The 21,959-nt window shown below is 44.2% G+C and overlaps 1 protein-coding gene across 1 annotated transcript; it reads left to right on the forward strand.

The window, feature by feature from the left end:
* Positions 1-2,377: 2,377 nt before the first annotated feature.
* On the forward strand, positions 2,378-21,597 carry FGF2 (fibroblast growth factor 2). Its single transcript, XM_069012630.1, has 3 exons — positions 2,378-2,558; positions 17,756-17,859; positions 21,410-21,597. Exons 1-3 carry the CDS (start codon positions 2,378-2,380, stop codon positions 21,593-21,595), a joined length of 471 nt encoding a protein of 156 aa, XP_068868731.1. The 3' UTR covers positions 21,596-21,597.
* Positions 21,598-21,959: the final 362 nt, after the last annotated feature.

Here is a 21,959-nt window from a genome sequence, read left to right on the forward strand (position 1 = left end):
AGGAAGGTAGGGTTTAAGGCATTGTAACATGGAGTGTCTTACACAGGCCAAGAGAAGGCTTGTGAAGGGGTTGGAAGCATGGATAACTGATGGTCTGGGTGGAGGGGAAGCAGCTGTATGGGTGTAATTGTGTGGAAGATTTGAGTTGAGGAAGGGTGGTGGAAGAGGCCACAAGAAAGGAAAATGCTTCTGCCAGCATCGCTTTAGTCAATGTTTAAGAGCAATATTAATGACCATATTAAGAGGTTGGATGCAGAAGAAAGTAAAGTGGAGAAAATAAAACCAGGCGTGTTTTCCATTTGAAGAAGAGAAAGGAAAATATATTAAAAAATATAGAAAGTTGGCAGATCCTGAGGTGAGTGCAGATAGCTTAGGGAATAAGGCTTCCATTTTAGCTCTGTAATCTTTTAGTTGTAGGCCCCACATACACAATTCCCAGTGACAAGCTTCTAAAGAGTTCTCAAGCCTCACAATTTTATTGGTAAACTGGATTTTACTGGTTTTCAAAAGGATCATTTGATAAGGAATTTGAGCTGGTTGCCTTACCCACCCTACCACCACTGGGTTCAGCACCCTCATGGAGGTCAGGGCTCTGAAGACTGAGAAATATCAGGACCCTGTCCTGTAAAGCACAGTGTTTACTCTGCCGCTCGGTGACAGGGCATCCAGCTGAGAGCTGTGAACGGCTGCTGTGTGTGTAGGGAATGTAGAGTTAAAGGAATGGCTGAGTGGAACTAGGAATGTTTAGTCTTTAGAAAAGTTTTTTCGGTTTTAAGCATTTTGAGATTGCTTTTTTGTTTTATATTTTTAAATAATTCCTTAGAGTTTTAAAAACTACATTTTCACCCCTTCCCTTCATCTGCTTGAATCCAGCTTCATCTTCCCTTCATCTGCCTTCCAAGGAAGACAGAAGGACTTTGGAAGTCTCTGTAGTGCAAGGATGCAAAATGCCCTGAACGCGGCTTCTGTTGCAAGAGGAAACAAGCAGGGTCTTTGCCATTGGCTGTGACTGTCCAGAACTCTCAGCTACAATGGTAACGTGGGATTTTCATGAGAAATATGAGGGAGTGTTTGAAGTGAATGGATGGCTGGGGAACCTAGGGAAGCGGGGGGATACTCACGGAGCAACAAGGCTGAAATGCCCATTTGTGGAACAAGGCAGCAGGTGCCTGCCCCTGTGGCACTGAGGGGAAGCAGCTGACACGGCGTGAACCTGTCTGGACTGGGCCACGCTCTGCCTACTCCCTTCATCATGAGGGTGTGGGAAGCAGCGTGATCGTCACTGATTCTGGTAAAGAATTAAAATTTATGGCTTGCCAGAGGTCAGAGCTGGGAAGGGAAGTGAAGCGGCAACAAAATATCCTTGACGTACTTGCTAGCAAAGAGGATAGTACAAACTGCGTGAGCTGCACGCAGTGTCTGCCTTGGTTTGTTCCTGTGGGTTGCTGCCTGTTGGCTGTGTGCAAAGAGCAGTGCTTGCAGTCCTACTTGGGATTGTCCAGGGCTGCTTGTGCTGCCTTTGAAGCCAGAGAGCTTTCCAAGGTCCGGGCATGAGCAGCCCGCTGTTAAACAGATTAGGGGCACAAAGCATGTTTTTGGAAAAAAACCTTTTCATGCAGTTTTGTTGTCAGCCTCAGGCACAAAGTGCATTTGATCGTCAATACACTTAATAAACTCTGTGCAGATTTGTTTTATTATAGGTGGAAGGCCTGGGCCAGAATTTTCACCTGTTGCCTTTTGCTATTAGTTTGCTCCTGTTGGATGGGAGGAGAACTGGTTTCTGGTGAATGCAGTGGAACAAAACGGTTGCCACGGATTTATTTTAAACACATGTTTCATCATATTGTGATTTAAACAATTTAGAATGGTGCAGAGGCCACATAACTTCTTCTGGTCTAAAATAACTCTCCAGTTACTTTTTTTATAAGGCCAGAGGAAAAGATGTCCGACCGATGTTCGCCGCATCCCGTTTCCAGCGCTGCCGGCAGCGGTGCTCAGCCGGACGGGGCCCAGCGCGGCCACCCCTGGCCCGGTCCCCCGCTGTGGCCGACGCGGCTGTAGAGACGCAGGGAGCGGCCCCCGGCGCGGCGCGGGGGCGGTCGGGGGCGGGGCGCGGCGGGGGCAGCCCGGTGCCGGTGGGGAGTCCGTCCCCGGCGTGCTCGGCTCTGCCGTCTATCCTGCTTCCCGCTCTCCCCATCCAGCAGCACCGTTGCGCAGCTCCCGCGGGCCGGCGGGGACGGGACGTGTCGGGAGCTCGGCGGGGCTCGCGGCTTGCGAGGCGAGGCTGGACGGCCGGGGTAGGGGCCGAGGCCGCCCGACGCTGGCGGCGGGGGGCGGCGGGGGCCCGGCGCGGCGCGGTGCCGCCGGGGCCCGGCGCATGGCGGCGGCGGCGGCGGCGGGGGGCATCGCCACGCTGCCCGACGACGGCGGCAGCGGCGCCTTTCCCCCGGGGCACTTCAAGGACCCCAAGCGCCTATACTGCAAGAACGGCGGCTTCTTCCTGCGCATCAACCCCGACGGGAAGGTGGACGGCGTCCGCGAGAAGAGCGACCCGCACAGTGAGTGTGTCCCGGGACCACCGCGGGCGGGCGAGCGGCTCCTCGCCCGGGCAGTGGGGCTGCCAGAGGGGCCGTGCCTCGGCCGTCCTGCCCTGCCGAAGCTTCGGCAGCGAGCCCTGCTTGGAAAGTGCCCGTAAATGTGCCGAATGTTCCTATGTGCATAACCGCGAGTACGCAGACGGAGTTAATTCATACCGAGTTAATTCATACACACGTGCTGCAGCGGGTGGTCACCCACCGGCACCCGCGGGGTGTCCCGGGGCAAAGCCTCGCTGGTGCCTCCGCGCTCAACCTGCTGGGTACAGAGCTCGTCAGGTGCACGGAGGTTTGGTTACGGGCTTGAAGGGGTCTCGAGTTTGTTTGCGCGGCCCTTAAAGGGGTGTAATGGCACTTGCCGGCTCCACACGGCGGCGGTGAATGCGTTGGATGCATCAAGGTACAGAGAAGGTTGTTCTTTTTCCCACTGCGGGTAGGTGCTCCTGAGTAGGAGCCCTTTTGGCACACAGGTACTCTTAGGAACAGAGGGGTAAATCTGGCCAAGGAAGCAGCAGGGTTTATAACAAACTGCTGTCAGAACATTTTTTGACTTAAAATGTTGCATATTGTGTGGTTGTTTTTTTGTTTTTTTTTTGTTTTTTTTTTTTTTTTTTTTTTTTGCTAACTTAATTAACCACGATTCAGCTACAGATAAAACCTATGGATTCCAGCAGCAGCAGGAAGGAGGTTGTCTCTCCAATACATGATCTTTTGAGGGGAGGGAGAGGCTCCTGGGCTGGGAACACAGCCCATGGATTGAGTGGTCACAGGGTTGCAGGGAGCATGTGGCAGGTTGCTGTTACCAACACAGGCTGCTTTTGGTCCCATGAACCAAATGCCTTTTGCAGAGCTCAGAATACTTTGGAAGTGTTCAGTATGGAGGTTTTGTGGATGTAGTGGTGAGTTTTTGATGTGCCTGTGAGGCATTTCCTTCAGAGCAGGTACAGGGAGTCGCTACCTAGCTGTCAGGTCATCCCAGTGCGATTCCTGGTTGGAGAGAAGTTGTTATTGTGCAGGGCCTGCCTGCAGGCACTTGGCATGAGAAGCAGGTGAAATGCCTTACTAGGATTCTTTATCTGCATTACACCTGTGCTCTGAGTAATGGATGCAGGGACCGGGCTAAACTTGGGGGAGAACGAAGTGAGGAGACAGACCAAAGGTTCTTAATACTACTTTCCACATTGGACATTCACCTTTTGCAAAACAATTAGTTTTACCCAACAATTCCAAAGAAATCCTGTAACAGGAATCCTTAAAGGAAATAAATCTCATTAGTTCATCAGATGTGTCACCTAACCCTAGGAGTAGCTATGAAAATGTGCTGGAAACCTACTACAAAGGGAGGTGATGTTGAGTGAAGGATGTACAAGGCTGAAGCTGGATCCAAGACATTGTCATGGCTGTTGGGTTCTTGCCTCATTCCCTGTTTCTGCTTTTGAAAAGTGCAGGTAGTGGTGTGTGTTGGTCTGTGCTCACCTGGCTGAGCCATGCTGCTCTGAGTGGAGGGGGTATTTATCACTGCTGCCTTTTTCATCATGGAGCTCCCCCTTAATCATCTCTTCCTCCCTGCCTTGTTTTATTATTCTCTCAGTAAAACTAATACTAGTTTTTCATTCTTGAGTCCACTGAATGTGTGTTTTGTCTTCCTGTTGAGCCTTATCAATATTAAAATTTTCAACTGACATCCTGTGGTTTCCTAGTAGTGAATTGTGCTTGAAAATATTTCTAATACTGATGATACTGCCTTATTCTTCCAGGTTTTTCTGTTTTGATCTATAGTTGTATTTTTGCTGTCATTTTTTTTTGGGCTCCTCATTTTGCCTCTGTACTTTTTCTTCCCTGCCTCTTCAGTACTATCTGATCACAAGTATTCTTTCCCCCTTCCTTTGGTGCTTCCCTCTCTGAAGCTCCTCTCTTTTCTGACCTTTTTTCCTCTTGAACAAATGGTGCCAGCAGGTAAAGGAAAACCTGAGTTGTAAGTGGGTGATGTGGCCTCTGCCCTGTGCTGCACCAAGTCAGCTCCTCAGGCACCCTCAGCTTGGCACTTGCTGGCCAAGTGTAGAAAACCCTTTTGTTTAAAAAGAGTAGTTTCTAAATGTGATACACCTGGGAGCTGCTGGGATTTGCTTCCAGCGAACACACCTAGGGACAGGGATGCCACCACGCCTGAGCTGCTCCCTTGTCCCTTGCTGCCATGCTCTCCTTTTCTCATTATCAGACAGCTCTTGGCTTGTGGCTTTTTCTTTCTTCCTCTTTTTTTTTTTTTTTTTTTTTTTTTTCCTGGAAGAACCCTAGTTCTGAGAAGCAGAAAATAATCAGTGCTTGAAGCATCAGTGAGGCTCATTGCTGGGGCATTGCATGGTTCACATCCTTAGCATCTTTGCTGTAAATACGTCATTCCACACGACTCTGCTCAACTCTGACCTGGTGAGTGCTGCTCTGTGGAAGTCCCTGTGAAATCTCGTGGTATTCCTGGCATGGTAGAAGGCAATAAATCTTGGACAGTGTGAAAGGACTTTAAAAAAGAAATTAGCAATGAAAATATACACCTCAAGTAATTCAGGGTGATTTTCTTAGCTGAGCAAAAGGTTTTTTAAGGTGGTTTTGAGAAAAGAATACCATGTCTTTGCACAATTTGGTTTAGAAATAATGAAAGGACAGTTCGTAGAGATGCTTGTGGTTGCTGCTATTCTTAGGAATTAATTATACAAAATAACATTTCAGTAGCACATCATCCTTACTTTTAAAGGAAGTTCTTATTTTAGAAGGCAAATTACTGTCTCCTTACGTTTCAGACCAAAGCTTTAATATTACAAACAAATTTCCATGATCCATGTCCTTTTTTGTTCCCCTCCTCCTTCCTCTATTTAACATACTTATCTGTTTTATGTCATGGCATGGTTTTATACTCACCCCACTCACATTCATTTATTCATAATTGTGTGGTTAATGAAATTAACAATGGAAGTTGACGTCCTGCGTGCTGGAGGATTGGGATCATATGATTCACCCAGCTGAAAACCAGGACAGGGCGTCTTCCATGGCCATTATTGCCACATCTGATGCGTGTGCTGCAGTGACTCCAGTGAAGTGCCCCTTTGGACACACTCTGGGGACTCCATCCTGAGTTTTTTCCCTTGAAGAAGTACTTTCAGACAAACAAGAAACAGAGGGCACTTGCTGAGAGTTTTGTTGTTTAAAGCAAAACAAAAAACATGGCTGGTTTTTTGTTGTTGTTGATCAACAACTTTTGATTTATGCCCTGGAAAACGTACAAAGAACGCAGTGTTTTTGGAAAGACTTTTAGAAACTCTCCAGAGGTGTTTCCCTCAAAGAGGCTACAGTACTGGTGAGGGGAGAAAAGCATGGGGAATGGAAAGAGAACACTTATCCATACATATAGAACATATCTAGCAGTACAGCTGGTTCCTTTCACAGTTCCCCTAAATGAGGAATGGTTGGCATTTATGTATTTCCAGAATTTCTTAAGCAGCTTTGTTTCATGATGAGCATAACCCAAGACAGTATCCAAGGAATCCCGAGCCATTCTTGTCCACTCCTTAATGAGGTGACAAGGCTCCAGCCTCTCACTTGGAAAAGATTCAGCTGTGTGAGCTCAGTCAACCGTGCAGATGTCTGAAATACCTTCTTCCTGCTCAGTACCTCTCTCCTCTTCCATAAATATCTGAAGAAAATGTAAAATAGGGTAGTACTGGTCCAGGAAAATTTCTTATGAAGGTTCCTTTCATAAGTAGTTGTTAATGTTAAGATTTTGACTTTTCTCTTACATGACATTTAAATGGTTGTGGAAAGACTCTGCTGAAATATAGGCTGACTTTTAGAGCAGCTCAGTGAAGATGATGAAAATCTGATCATGCAATGGGAGAAAACTCATGGGGATCCTCAAAAAGAGGAAGCTGAGCAAATGTCAGGAAGTGTTTTCGTAAGAAGGTTCAGTACCTGGTGTTTAACTTTTATAGGTGCGTATGTTGTTTGGGACTTGGAATATCTCCTTTCCTGTTTTGGTGTCCCAAAGACATGGCCAGAGTTGTTGACAGGGCAAGACCTGTTCCAAATCTTAGCACTAAGTGAGAGGTGACTCTTCTTTTTAAAAAACCCTGCCCCTTAACGTTCAAATACATGGCTTCTACCCAAGTCCTTCTGGAAACACACTCTTTCTGCATTACTTTTAATCTGTTGCACAGACCTGAACTGCTTTGCCAAGTACGTTGTGGCATAGCCCAGAAATTCCTCCTGGCTCCTGGATGTAGCTGCCTTTAGGGGATGAGGTAGCAGAGACACCCCACGTGAAAAAGTTGGGAATATGCTTTGTTCTGCTTCTTTTGTCATAGAAATACCATCATGTTCCTGCATGGTCCTGCTCAGGGGAGGATGCCCTCTCATCTGTCATCGTGTGTGCTAATCCTCTATCCCGGATCCTAGTGAGTCTTGCCCACCCCGGAGCTGTGTGATCCAGTAGCAGGTACACTCTAAAGGTGGACCAAGGCAATACAAGATGTCTCCAGTGGGCAGTGAACTGTCCTGTCCCTCCCAGCTGTTTTCTGTCCAGTTTGGAAGTAGGGTTCCAAGGGCACCACCACGCACAGGTACACTAGAGGGCAGGATTTAGCCCTTAAATTGTGTCACTTTGGAAATCAGGAGTGTTTTTAGGTACTTATGTAGTCCTGTTTGCAGGAAAATGATAATCCAACTCCTGTTAGCCACTGCACACCCAGAGCTGGAAAAGACAAATACAGATAACATGTAGTGAGATCAGGGGGCTGCTGTTGGTTTTTGTTTGGTTCATAAATGCTTAAAATTTGTGCAACTGATTCTAAAGAAAAAGTTTATCTGTAGTGGGGTCATATTTAAAAGCATTTTATAGAAAGTGAATGATGTTAGTAACTCAACCTGAATTTTAAATCATAATCCTTTCAGTGTCACTTTGTTTCTGTAAGCTTTCCCGAGCTCCCCTGGATTACAGATATGGCAGGCAGTTCTAATAAATAATTATTTGATCATTATGGTTTTTAGCACTCTTAGGAGATTGCCCTGGGATCGCTGGCCATGTGTTTCAGGATACTTGGGCAGTGATGGATTGTGCTGAACTGGTTAATGACCCTGGAGTTAATGGTGCTCTTGGCTGTCGGTGACAGCGCGTTTAGAGCAGTTATCTAATAAAACCAAACCAGACTCAATGCAGTCCAGAGAATGCTCAAGAACACACATAAGTGTATGAAATCTGTCAATTGAATATCTATACCAAGCAATATTTGAAATGTTTATGGCTTGATTTTGAAGGCTTAAAGTTGGTAATGAGATAGTGTTTCAATCCTTATGGAGAGTTAATAGCCTTTGCTTTTGTTAGTACCTGTTTAAGACTATTCATTTCAAAATAAAACAACTCTCTCATCCTTCATTTGTTTTCAGTAGTGTTTGGTGACAATATACGGGTAAGCTTTTTCCTGTCTGCCTCTTCTGCTGCCTCCAGACGTGTCAATAAAAATGTTAAAAGGGCAACTCTCTGGAGTGCTGGTGGCATTTTAGGGTTATTATCTTACGTAGTTTTTTGTTTGTTCAGGGTAGGGCCAGATTTTGACTGCAGCCTGATAGGATCAGCCGAGAATACAAATGAGATGATGTCTGCAGAGTTGGGTGGAGGTCGTCTTGCAGGAGCTGTCATGGTGCTCTGTTGGTGGAGTGAGCCTGCCACTCATGTTTGACTTTTAGAGCTTGAAACCACATTGCCCGAATGATTCAAAGGATAAGGGTACTGAGGGTACTGGGAAAGGGCAAAGTAGGGCGCAGGTGCCATGTGCAGTGGCAGTGTGGTGAAATTCTGCTCTTGTGCTGCAGAGATCACGGGCATGTCTGTTACCTTTTGATGGGATTTCAGCAGGTCTCACAAAACCACAATCATTAGCATTCCTGGAATGTGCAAGTCACAAAATCCCGGTACCCGTGGCTATGGAATCCTGTATGGTGGTGTTCTGTAAGAGCAGGGAGAGATGTCAGCTGTGATACAGCTTGAAAATATTTGTAGTCTGTTTCTTGGTTCTTTCCTTTCTACTCTCAGGCTGGTGCACAATGCCTGATGGAAACTATTATTCCCAGATGCCCTGTGCCATTCTGTGGGGGTGTAGCTTTGGGGTTATTTTTGCTGATAAAGGATGTCCTTAACATACTCGAGTGTGCAGTCGCCACAATATCTCAATCTGTGCTTGGGGGGAAGGTCAGAGTGTTACCTCTGGGGACTGGCATCAGTTTTTTGGCAGACTGTCTTTTCTTGGTGTTTCTGGGTACTGGGCTAAAAATCTTCAAGTGTTTAATTTTAATCCACATGCCCATCACTGAAATGTCAAGAAAGGTGTGAGAGCTGGTGCAAGGGTGGTGGTAGGAGCCTGAGGCTGGGAGTGTGGAATGGAGGGACACGGAATGCCCCTCTCCAGTGGCAGCTGATTGTCACTGCCTGTCCTGTGGTGCCATGTCCTGACCCATCTCATCTGTTAAAATGCAGGACAGGATACAACATCTTCCCAGAGGGATGTCTTGAAGAGTCCATGCAGTTGTCACCTATGTTTTATTTCAGGTTAGAATAGTAATTTTGGGACTACATTACAGAGAATGTTCATACAGTCCCACAACTCTGGGAAGACCAGCGGAGAGACCGACATTCCTGAGTGTAGGGAACCACACCTGTGGAGTGGTTGTGTGCTGTTTCTCCATGGGGCCTACTGGTACCTGTGGGAACAGAGATGGATGCAAAACGAGGAACATGGGTTAGTGTGGAGAAACAGCCACTGGGGGCCATATAGGGGCTGTATGGGAGAGGCTGGCACCTCTGTTGAGAAGTCTCTAGGGAATCCTGCTGCACAGACCTGTTAGGCTGAGCAGCTCCTGGGAAATAGTATGTGGATTCCACCTGTCATGGAGCAGTTGGGATAAACAGTTGAACGTGCTCCTGGCCATGCCTCAGCGTATGTAAATGGGAAGGCTTCATTTTGTGGTTTTTACAGATGTTTACAAACTCACTATGGATGTTTTGCTAATGGTAATGTAGTTCATTCAGGAAAATGGAGGAAAAAGATGTACAATTCTCATGTCCTTAGAAATGCAGGAATTCCTCAAAGCTGAAGAGGTGCTCAGAACTGCCTCATGTTGCCAGGTGTTATTTGTTTCAGTCCTAACCTTCTGCTTGCTTTACTGCTTCAAGCAGTAGCATCTTCCAGAGCACTTAACTGTGCTACAGCAAGTATCAGTGGTGGTAAGGTGTTTTCCAGTGATCAGGCTCTAGTCCCATGGATCAATATTGTCTGTGTGATGTTTTATTAGGAGAAAACACTGTTAGGAGTGGGATGCCTGGCTGCTGCTTTGATGTGGTTAGGGTGAGACAGTGTGATGGCCAGTGCTTGTAGCTGGTGTACTTCAGGAGCATCTTCTTGCAGGGATGTCTGGAGCATTGTGGACATTGAAACCATCACATGGATCTAAACCAGGATATGAGCACTAGCAATGGTCTGGCTGAAGCAGCAGGGAGCCCGGTAGGTTCTTCCGAGCTGCAAGGTCTCTCTTGAAAGCTTCCAGGGTCTCTCTTTTGTTGTCAGGAAAGTGCTCCTGTCCCTTCTTAGTATGGTGAATGTCTTCAGAATAAAAGTGAGGAGTGTTACCCAAATATATGCACTGTGTGTTTTATTTTCAGTTAAGGAATTTGGTTTCTTACAAAGAAAACTCTTTACTCAAGCAAGGCTGCATTCAAAAGCCTCAAAAATTAGAGCCTTTTTGTGAAGACTGGGATTCATTACTGAGCTGGGTCAGCAGTGATTGACAACTCTTGTCCTTCACTGCAGTGCGTGCTGTTCCCCTGTGGATGCTTTATTTAAAGGTCAGCACAGGGTGGTCACACAGCTTGATGGAAGAGGATGAAATAGGAGGATGAAGTAAGACTCTGGGCTTAATGTGGCATTTGCACTGTCCTTGCAATAAAGGAGATGGGCAGGCACCAGTGCAATACTGTGTGTGCACGTGTATGGCTTTTGATTGGGGTTTTCTTTTGACTTTTTGCATAAATATTTATTAAAGTCTCAGTGATCAGTTTCATCGGTATTGGAGATAGGGGAAGTGCAAACCTGGCGTAGTCACTGTCTCAACCTTTTGGCCAGGTTAAGAGCAATCAGCTGTAAAAGGCAGCTTAATTCACAGGAGCTCCTCTGTATGGGGTTGTTCCTTCTTGCTCCCTGTCTGCTGTGCCATCTCTCTACACCCTGGTGCCTGATGGAGTTCCTCTTTCACCACTGTGCTCCAGACTCTCAGATCCAATTTACTGCTTCTTCTCAGCATTCCTAAAATTCAGCTTTTCCTTTCCAGCTGTGACAGTGAGGCTTACTGAGCCTATGGGTTGGCAGTGTCTCACCACTGCTCTGGCAGTCTTTTCCTTTCACCTCATGTGTTACTGCTCCGACATCAGTCACAGCCCTGAAATACTGAGTACTGCTGAGTAGTTGTGTGAGTTGTACCTGGAGGAGGAACACTACAAAATACCTTCTAAAAATGAGACATTTTACCTTTTCCATCTTCTGAAATGCTGTTCCGTGTTTGCTTTAGGTTGTCCCCGGTTTTACGTGCTGGTTTTGCTGCAAGTGAAAAACAGGTCACAGTTACAAGATGAGTGAGCGCACAGTACACATAAAGCTGAATTTCTGCAAGTTCTGTATGTGTCTTCTGATATGGCTGAGTTGGCTGAACAATTGCACCAGCTTTGTTCTAAAGTTGAGCACCCAAAAGTGGTTATTCTACGATTTACTTCAGTGAATACTAAATGAAGTGAATGCAAATGAAAGCAACATGGGGGATTGCCTTACCCTTGCTAAGAAAAGCCCTTTAGGAAAAGTCTTAAAAAAACTACATGTGAGCAGGCATGCATTATTATTTTCATAAGGAAACCCTGAAACATTTTTCTAAATCAAGAATTTGGGGTGAAAATACTGGTAATTTGGAGACTAAGCTTTATTACCTGTACCCAGTAAAGAATTAAGTTCTTCTCTGGTAAAGTTAGGTATTTTTTCTGTTTGGTTTTGCTCTCTTGACTTCCAAAGATGCATCAGTTCATCTGCAATGCCAAGGAGTCAGCAAACAGTGTGGCAGAAGGCATTTAGAAGGGTTTTACATGACGGTGACTTGGAGTTTCTGGCGTATTAAATCCTTTCATAACTTGAAGCAATTGCTGTTTACTCGGCAGCACAAAATGCCCAAGTCGTACTTTGTAAGCAGAACCCAGAAACTCTGGATTTGCTTTTGCGTGAGATTTTTAAAGGGCTTGATTAGGTTTGATCAACCAGATTATGCGAGCTGTGAGAAATGGAGAAGCGTGGCTGTGTGTGTTTTACATGTGGGCACACAGGCAAGGAGCACAGTGTCACACTGGTGCCAGAAGTGTTGGATGTCACACTGTTCTGAAGTTACTGTTCTGCAGGATGACTTTACTGTCTTTTATACGAAATTTATAGGGAGCACCAGAGAATGCTGTGTATTTGGTAATCAGTGGTTCGTGGGGAGGATTCCCAGTGCCACAGGTACGTGTTAGGTAGAGCTGGATATTTGTAGGAATTGATGTCAAGTTATAAATCAGAATAGGTGAGTAACCTGAAAAGGGAAATAATTTCCATTGTATTCACTATCTGTACTACTTAAAAAGGTGAAAACTCTTAAATAAATCTGGGAATGTTCATCTTAATGTGGTTGATTAGATAGATTAGCGGGTCGATGCTTAAACAGTTACACAAATTACTGTTCTGCTTAAAGCCTTGGTTTACTCTTAAGTGTAACCGGAACTTCCTGAAGTGTTTGTGTTTCAGGAGTGTGTATTTTTGTTGTAGATGTTTACATTTTGGAGACCTTGGGTCTGTCTGCGAGTGGTTTTATGCCTCTGGCTGGCAAAAAGGAAAAAGATACACTTAGAATGTTGTCATGCAAAAGCAAAGAAATGTGCCTTTGTATGGGAGTGTGACTCACTGTTTCTCACTGTGACACTCCGTGTGCTTGATTGTTTTTGTTGCAATCCTAATGGTTTGGCTTATTAGCAGCCCACCTCTCCTGGTAAGACTTGCTGGCTGTTTCTCACCTCTGTTTCTCCTCTCTCCCCCTCACGTGTGTTCCAGGTTTTAGGCAGCGTGTGCTTCAGTGACTCTGGCAGTGGCTCAATTTTGCCATGAGTGTATGAAAGCGAGCAAGTTGTTCTCTTGTTCGCGGTCTGAAGACTTGAGGATGCCTCGTATGTCAGTGCTTATCAAATAGCAGATGTTAAATTGCTTAGTGTGCCTTTGAGAAAGAGATATCAGAAACTGTCAGAGACTGGTGTGGGACAGAGAGACAAAGATTTTTGTAATTCCTGGAGATAAGTTACAGTAGGCATCCCCAGCTCGTGGGCTCGGGTTTGGATCTCATCCAGCAGGCAGGAAATGCCACAATGGGGGTGTTAATATATGTATGTTTGTAAATGCATGTGTAGCTTTGAAGCAGCCCCTGGGTTTGGGAGGGTTTGTCGTGTTAGGTGTGGAGCAAGCACGTCTGACTCCTTGTGTTTTCCTTGGACACCTGTCTGGGACTAGATGTTGCCCCCGAGCATGAAGGAATGGCCAACTTCAGCCACAGAGTATGGTGGAGCAGAAATTGGGCTGTAGGGTGTTGCATTTAGCGAAACATTGTTGAGTCTCACTTTTCCCTTCCTTTTCTTTGTGGACTTCCTTGCATTTCTGATGCTTATTCCCTCTGGAGCTGACCCACCTCTGCAGTGAGACTGCAAAATAGCTGCTTTGTGCTTTCCTGTGGGCATGGAGGTGCAGGAGGGTGGGCAATGGGAGCTGGCGCTGCAGCTTCACTGCAGTGACACTCGGGGGCCTCGTGGAAGGATTTTCCTTACAGGGCCTCTGCAAATATGTTGGAGATGGGCCCTGAGCCTTTGGCTGGGGCTGAGGTTTTCCACAGCAGACTGTAGTAACACTAGTCATTGATCCAGAGACGTGCAGCCTGGGATTTCTGGGGGGTACAGAAACTCTCCCTTCTCATAAACTGAGAGGTGTTTTGCTTGTGACTTTTTTAGTTCCAATAAAGCAGCTGAATATTAGTGAAAACAGGGGTTGAAATAGTATCCAATTTGTCCTCTCTTCCCCTGATCTGCTCCCTTAGCTTCAGTGTGGCAAGCAGAGTTCTCACTGTGAAGTGATGGAGGCTCTTGAGCAGGAGGCTGAACTAGACACAGTCCTTCTGACCCGAGTTTTCTGTGATTCTGGTACTGGGGCTGGTACTCGTACCTTTAGTCTGCACTGAAGTCTGTGGGTAGGCTGTTTGCTAGGTGTGTTATAGTGAAAATATAGCTGAGGCTGTAATCAAACCTTTATTTGCTGTGTAAATGTGTGCAAAGCCAGAGGCTCATAGTTGGTTCTTACTTTAAGGTTTCTCTGATATAGTGGTTAGAGTTCCCATTTCCTTGTGGAGGAGTAGGAAAATGGGGGTTTTATTAATCCCTTTGGCTAATACATACTCAAATTCCACCTACTTCAGATGTGTGTCTGCCTCATGCTCCGGTACAGCACCCTCCTGTACTGCCCTTTACCCTGCCCCATCTTCACTGCTCTTTGCTCTTTTTTGTCTGCATTTTATTTTTATTTTGTTTTGTTTCGTTTCGTTTCATTTCATTTCATTTTTAATTATTTTTTATTCCTAATGTGTTTGTCGCTTTCTCTTCTCCCTGTGACCTTTATTTTCCCTTTTCCTTACTGATCCTGTGGCATTCTCCTGCCCCAGAACATCTTAGCCAGTGCAGCTGCTGTGAGTGAAATACCAGCACGTGGTTTTTGCTCACAGGGATTGCCCCGGGTGAAGGGCTTGCCAGCAGATTCCCACTGGGAGTCAAAAGGTAGTACCAGCACAGCCGTGAGCAACTTCCAGAATGTGCAGCTCTGTTTTTCTGAAGAATTAAGTTGGGAGATTTTCCCAAGCTCTTTGAAATGAACCGCTCTTGAAGGAGATTTTTGGCCGAACCCTTTGTGATGCAGAGCAGTGAAACCATTTGGGACCATTTAAGTTGTGCAGTGTAACTGGGTCTGGGCCACTCTAAAGCTTTGGTTTGTTAAACTGTAAAAGGGCCTGAGAGTTTGCATTGTACGTGTGATTTTCCAGTTCTAGTGCTCAGAACAATAAAAGTACTTTTGGAAAATGTCCATGTTTTCTCTATTCTCTGCATTTGCTCACAGCTTTCCTGTCTGGCTACTTGTCCTTAGAATTATTTTCTGCACTGGACTGTGCAAAACTGCCTTGGAAATTTTTTTTTTTTTTGAGATCTCTAAGAAAAGCAAGGAAGATCCATTTTTTAACAGAAATCTGAAACCTTGCTGACCACAATGCTAATACCACTTTTCAACTTCCATATTCTTAGAAAAGTCTCTCCAAGTTGTGAAATGCCCATTCGTAAGCCTCTTAAATACACTGTTCAGTTTAACCTGCAGTTTGTACATCTGTCCTGGCCACATATCCTGCGAAAGAGCATTTCAGTGCCTTTTGCAGTGTGGTCCAGCTTCCTTTAGTGCCACAAGTTGTACTGGTTCCAGTGGAAATATGGGTTGGACGGTGTAGCTCATGGTGTTGTTCATCAGTGAATACAAATCTCTAACAGAACCTCTGTGTATTGTTGGGGAAAACTGTTCCCACTCTATCCATTTTTATAGTACTGGAAGGCACCATAGGTTCACTCGAGCTACATCACTCGGAGTTTCTCTGCTGGTGTAAAAGTGCGTTTGTACATCTTGCAATTTGTTCCTTCTTACTTGGCAGAATGATTCTATTAAGCTTATTATGATAGAAAAGAAAGTCTTTAATAGGAGCTGCAAATTTCCTGAGTCCTTTGAGTTGGTTGTACTGTTTTATTTAATAACTTGGTGATGACCAGTTATTTATTTAAAAACTGGTGAAGCCCCAGCCCTGGGGATGTTTTCTCAGCAGGCGAGCTCTGTGTTGTCACAACACCAGCAGGCATCAGGCGGAGCCTTGTGCTTGGGTTCCTCGTGGATTGCAGGGCATGAACGGGAACAGGGAAATAACTCACTGCTGTGCTAGAGGGGCCCTCAGAGGATTGCAAGAATATCTGGGAAAATGCGCTTTTTTAGCCCTTGGTTAAGGAGCTCTTTCACAACAATCTCTGCTACTTTTTCTGGGCTACAAATATCTTAATTATTTGACTTTCATGGATCGGGTTTTGAGGCTCAGTTATGCTGAGAACAAGTATTGGGAGTAGACGTGAAATGATGAATGGAGTCTGAACTGTTGCTGTTGGTGATTAAAGGCTGCAAAAGATGCAGATCATCGGTGTCAAGTGATACATTTCTTGAACAACCAGTGTAGTTGGAGTGAGTTAAACCTAAAATTGTCACTTCTGGTGATGATCTTGTGGTCAAAATGTGTTGGATTAGTAAGGCTGTGTTGTATCTTGGCATCTCCAGCTCAGTGTAACCCTGTGGCAAATACTCACTGCATTAATAAAGCCATAAAATAATGCTGAAACCTGAAAAACTCACAGTATTACTCTGGCTCTGTTTGTTCACGTGTTTTTCGAATTGGAGAGGAAAATCCAGTGAAGCTGATTCTCATTTTGGGGCTTTGAGTATTGCAGCTCTTTTCAAACTCTGCAGGAAAACCTTGGGGCTTTTTTTTTCTTCTCACAAGTTTCTCCAAACTATACAAATTTTTACAGGACTTAGAAACCTTTACCAGAAGTTTATTTTCACAGAATTTGAACTTCTGGCCTGGTGTGATGTAGGATTTCGTGTGTGTTTTTGTCCAGAGAAAGTCATGAAGCATAATAAGTCAGTACTACAGTAATTAATATTAATTTTCAGCTGTTCCACAGCTGTTTCTTGTTAAGTGTGTGGTGAAAGCTGTGTGCTTGGGCACATCTCAAAAGTCTATTTCCCACAGTCCCTGCCCAGAGCACTTTTCCACATTGTAGCTTCCCCAGAGGCTAAGGAGTTACACCGAAGTGTTTGGAGCTGTTCACAAGTCTGATTTTGGCCTCATAACTTGTGAGGGCTGTAATTTGGATACTTGATTCTGAGATGAAATTGGCGCCTGACTTTTTACTTGTACCCTGAAAAAGGGTTTGCGGCAATTACCCCAACAGTTTCATGTCCCTGTATTCCTGTTGTTGGAGTTTTGGTTGGTTTCTTCAGTGCTGTCTATTTTTCCCTTCCACAAAAAGCCAAATAAGCAACAATCTCTCTCTGAATCTCAAGAGATGCTCTTTCTCCAAAATTTACAGTCACTTCAGGCTTTTATTCTGGTGACTGAAAAGCTCAAGCTATTTAAAACTACATCTCCAAACGGAATAAAGTACCTGCTGCACCAAAGCAGGTGGGTGAAGGGAGCTCTTGCCTGAGATGTTGTATACAACGGGCAAGGGCAGGCAAAATGGGAAGCTTTCAGATGTTCATCCAAACTACCGAGTTTGATTTGTGGCTACAGAAATCAGTTAAGGCTTTGTGCTAGTAACCCACAGGTAGTAGCTAAAAGCTGTGTGATAGGACCTTACAGGTTTTCCTTTCTATAAAATCTTTAATTTCTTTTAATTGAAGCAAAACACATTCCTGATTCGTGTAATGCTGTTTCCTGTGCCTTTGCTGCCTTCACCTACTGCTGCAGTTCTGTTTGTTTGTTCCACCCACTTGTTGGATGGATGCGGTAAACTAATGGATATTTATCTGTTGGGAACTGCCAGAACCCTTAGGCGGTGATATGGACCTGAATAGTCTCAGCTGCAGCCCAGACTCGCTGACAGCCTGTACAGTGTCCGATGCTATTGCGCAAACATTGAGAGATACCTCTGGAAAAATTGCCGTGAAAAATTTCTGTTTTCTGGGAGCAGTTGATTGTGCCCTAAATGGGCTTTCAAGGAATTTAATGGGTTTTTAAGTTGCCTTTTTGTGAAGATGGAATAACTCAATCTCACCATTGCCACTTCCTTTATGAAAATGGATTCAGAAAGCCAAAGGTTGAAAATTTATTCTCATTGCAAGCTGAAGCTTTCTATGGTGCAGGGTTTGAAGCAGTGACTGTCAAGTGCTGTGATCCCACGATGGCTATGAAACCTTTTGTCTTTTTTTTGGTTTTGTTCGCAGTCAAGCTGCAGCTTCAGGCAGAGGAACGAGGAGTGGTGTCCATCAAAGGTGTCAGTGCCAATCGCTTCCTGGCCATGAAGGAGGATGGCAGATTGCTGGCCTTGGTAAGCAGCACTTTCCTGATGTCTCTGTGTGTGTTGGTGTGTCCTGCCCTAGCTGTGTGGAGTAGCCTCTCTTCCCGCAGGAGTTACTCAGCTGCTCAGTGTGGGACCTATCAGGCGGAATGAGCGCTGCACAGCTTCTGTCAATTACTTGAAATAGGAGTTAGAGGAGTTGGATATTTCTGCCCTACCCAGGAGCTGAAAAATTTAACAGGAATGGCTTGTCTCAGAAAAAAAAAATCACAGTGATCAGGAAATTATAAAAACAAATGAAGAATAGAGTGTTTGTATTTTTACCCTCAGGAGTAATTTTTTCCTCTTTCACTTACTTTCACATAAAGTGATTTTAAAAGACCTCTTTGAAGTGGAAAGTAAAGCCAATTTCTTTTAAAAAATTACTTTTGTGATACTAATCTGTATAAATTGTTTTCTCATTTTCCTTTGTAGAGAATCAAGGTTTTTTTGGGCACTTCTACTTCCTAAGTAGAAAACTGGCAAGAAGAATATTTTTGAAAATGTTATGATAAAATTTAAAAAGTTATATAAATGTGGGTGAATTAAACTGCTCTCTAGTGAGACTAGTTTTAGTTTAAACTCTGGTGTGTTTTATTGGTATCAGCTGAATTTTTAACTGTGTTTTAAAGCTGGTGTGTGCAGCAGACTCTGGAAGTTAATGTCTCTCCGAGCCAGATGATAAATTTTGCTTTAAGAGCTGCAGTTACATTCATTTTGCTTATGAGACGTAGACACTGTAAACCTCTCATCCATATTTTAACCTTCAATGCCTGGTGAAGCACCACTGCAGGGCATCCACTCTGCCGAATTTCGGTTTGCAGGAATCACTGGTGCATTGGTGTATTCACACAGCTCCATTCAGTCTCTGTGCAATTCCCTCCCGATGGCTGGGGTTAACAATGTGCATTCCTAACCCTGACTGAACTGCAGCTAATGAAAGACCTGTGCCAGGGGCTGCAGAAATTGCTTCTGATTCCCTTTCTCTGCTTCCATGAAATGAGACTGAACGTAGTTTTACAGGAGCAGGGCTCCCTGGGGTGCTCCTCGGCTCTGGCTCCAGGGAGTTTTGTGTGGGCTCAGGAATGCAGTTAAAGAACCTGCTTCAAGTTACTTGGATATTGTGTGACAGCTCAGTTGAAGAAAATGTGAGGAGTTGTCCACTGTGCTATTCTTGAATTAAGGATAATTGGGAATTTCCTGTGGTGCTGGTGCGGTGGCATTTGGCTTCCCATTCTAGTTGCAGTCCGTACCCTGAGCAACGGCAAAGTGTCAAAATAGGGTGTTTAGCACCATTTGTAAAATTATAAACATAAACACAGGGGTGTGTTTATATTTGGAGTTTCTGACCTGCTGCTGCATGGTGGGTTTGGTTGTAGAACACGCTTCCCTTGCAGCAGTTTTAGCTGTAGTTCCTGTAAAGCAAAATGCTCGGGAAGTATCATCCGTTCACTCGGACTTACTCTCGCAGAATATGTAAAGTTGGGTCACTTTGTGCTTCTCACTTGAGCTTATAAAACTTTTTTCTTTTGTGTTGTTTCCAGAAATGGGTATTACTTGAATCATGTTTGCTGCATACAACGTTGTTATTCATAGGTGGAAACTCTCTTACTCTTTTAAGATTTTTTTTTTTTTTTCCTCCAACCAGCCTAACAAACGCTCCTGCAATTTCATGGCTGTTTTCTGTAGCACTGGCAATGTTTTTTCATGAGGATTTCTGCACTGTGACTTCCAATAGTCTGTGGCTGGCTGTGCCTTTACCATTTTCTGCCTCTGAACACATTCAAGAAACTGTTTCTAATTGCCAGCGTCTCTTGTTCAGTTCGAGCAGGGCTGTGTTTCACGAGAGCTTGCAAAGAGCGTACACTGGAAATGTTTGTGGTGAACTGCACATGGTGAAACACTGCTGAAATTTAAGACATTATGGAACTTTAATTTCTAAACACGTAATTTAGTCCTCTTATCCATCAGTCACTCAAGTACTGTTCTGTCCTTTTTAATGTCTGGGTTTTTTTAATTACTCTTCAGTGTCCAGGATCAATTTGCATAGTGTCCTTGTTTTACAAATAAATCAACATCTTTGGAACTACGTTTGCAAATTATTATTCAGGCCTGTTTTTCGTCTTGTTGGATGTTTTTGTAATTACTTGTTGAGACATGCTGCAGGGTTTGTTCTGAGCTGGGCTCTGCAAGATGATTTACTGCACAGCCTGTGGATCACTGCTCACCCTGGTGATCTATGTGGAGGTGCAGTGGGTCATGTTCTTGTCTGGAAACCTGGATGCTGCAACTTTTATGGAGCATTTTCTTGCTCTTTACTAACAGACTCAGTGTGGGGGAGAGGAGATCTCTACCACTGGAGGAAATGGCTGGTTATGAATGCAGATAGTCAAAACCTCCCCTTGGAAAATGCTCTTTTAACTGAAAATATTTGTGCAGAAATGCATTTGTTCCATCAGATTTCTGATGGAAAACCAGAACCATTTCCCATCTGATGTGGCTTATTTTGACTTTCCAGTTTATTATAAGAATGAAATACTTTGACTTTATAGAATGAAATGTGATTATTTCATTTAATTAAGAAATTTCCCAAACTTCCCATGAAAGGAAGGGTTTTGACTAACTTGTATTTTATGATAAATAATTTGTTATTTAAGGACATGACCTGTTCATTCTGTTGTGCTTATGTGGTTTTGCTGCGATCGGCCAGGTTTTACCAGACTTCAGGAACTTGACTTGAAGGGAAATTCTTGTCTTTTGATGTTATAGATTAAAACTGTGCTCCAAGAATGTTTGTGAGAATAACCTGCATTTAGTTAGTGGAGTTCAGGTGTTTCATGAAGGGCTGTGAACGCTTCTGCTGCCAGATCAGCACTCTGAATGCAGCCTGGAATGAAGTGTATTTGAAGGAAAAAACCACAGCTATCCAGGGTTTTTCCAGGTGCTGAGACTGACAGTGCAGTGGCTGGCATCCCGCTCTTGCTGGAAAGCAGTCCAGCTCCTGAAATGTCGCCTTTGGCAGATGTTAAAGAATACATAGTTCATGAAGCCTGAACTGCCGTTTGTCACCTAAATGATGGGGTTTATGTCCAAATTGACAGCAGCGTCCTGTAGGAAAGCACTGGTATCAAGTATGCTTTGGGGAGAAATAAGGATTTTTTTCACCCTTTTTGATGGTGTCTCTGCCTGAATTTCCAGCTTGGGCAGTTGTACTGAATTGTCTATACTCTGCTTAAAGTTTTTGTTCTTAAAGGCTTCTTTATACATTTTCTGATCAGAACAAAGAATTACACACTAGAAGCAAATTAAAAGCTGCTTGATCTGTGTTAGAGACAATAAATGAACCATAGGTAAATCCTCTTCCCGTAGGTAGCTTTAACAATATTTTCACAGTAAGTATCTTTCTTCAGTCGTGAAACAGTTAATCTCTATTTCTTAAAACCACAGGTACTGCTCATATTCTTGTTAAGTTACTCCCCTGAATGTGAAGAATTGATTTGTGGTGCTACACCAGTAAAATGTGTTTTCTTTTCCCTTTCAGAAATACGCAACAGAAGAATGTTTCTTTTTTGAGCGTTTGGAATCCAATAACTATAACACTTACCGGTCACGGAAATACTCGGACTGGTACGTGGCACTGAAAAGAACTGGACAGTACAAACCTGGACCAAAAACTGGACCTGGACAGAAAGCTATCCTTTTCCTTCCTATGTCTGCTAAAAGCTGATTTCCATGGCAGATTCAGAACACCAGTGCCATACAGCACTAAAAACATCGCCTTTCCTACTCCTCTCCGAAGTAGCAGAATATAAGCAATTATTTGCTGATATTATAACTACTTTTGCAGATACCAGATTAAACCATGAATGTTTCATACTGTCTTTATATTGCTCTTTAAACGCACTGTGCCAGTGTGTGGGGAGGTAAAGTGACTTGGAGAATGTATTTTCAGGATCAGTAACTTCTGTTTTCTGCTAGGTATCTATGTATTTTATTTAGCTTATGCTTGCTTTACGTAGAGAACAAACCTGATGCACACTCATGGCAACCATTACCTTTAAAAATAATTTATATCTTAGCTTATTAGAGAA

This window comes from Aphelocoma coerulescens, chromosome 4 (genome assembly GCF_041296385.1).
Source record: "Aphelocoma coerulescens isolate FSJ_1873_10779 chromosome 4, UR_Acoe_1.0, whole genome shotgun sequence".
Taxonomy (NCBI): domain Eukaryota; kingdom Metazoa; phylum Chordata; class Aves; order Passeriformes; family Corvidae; genus Aphelocoma; species Aphelocoma coerulescens.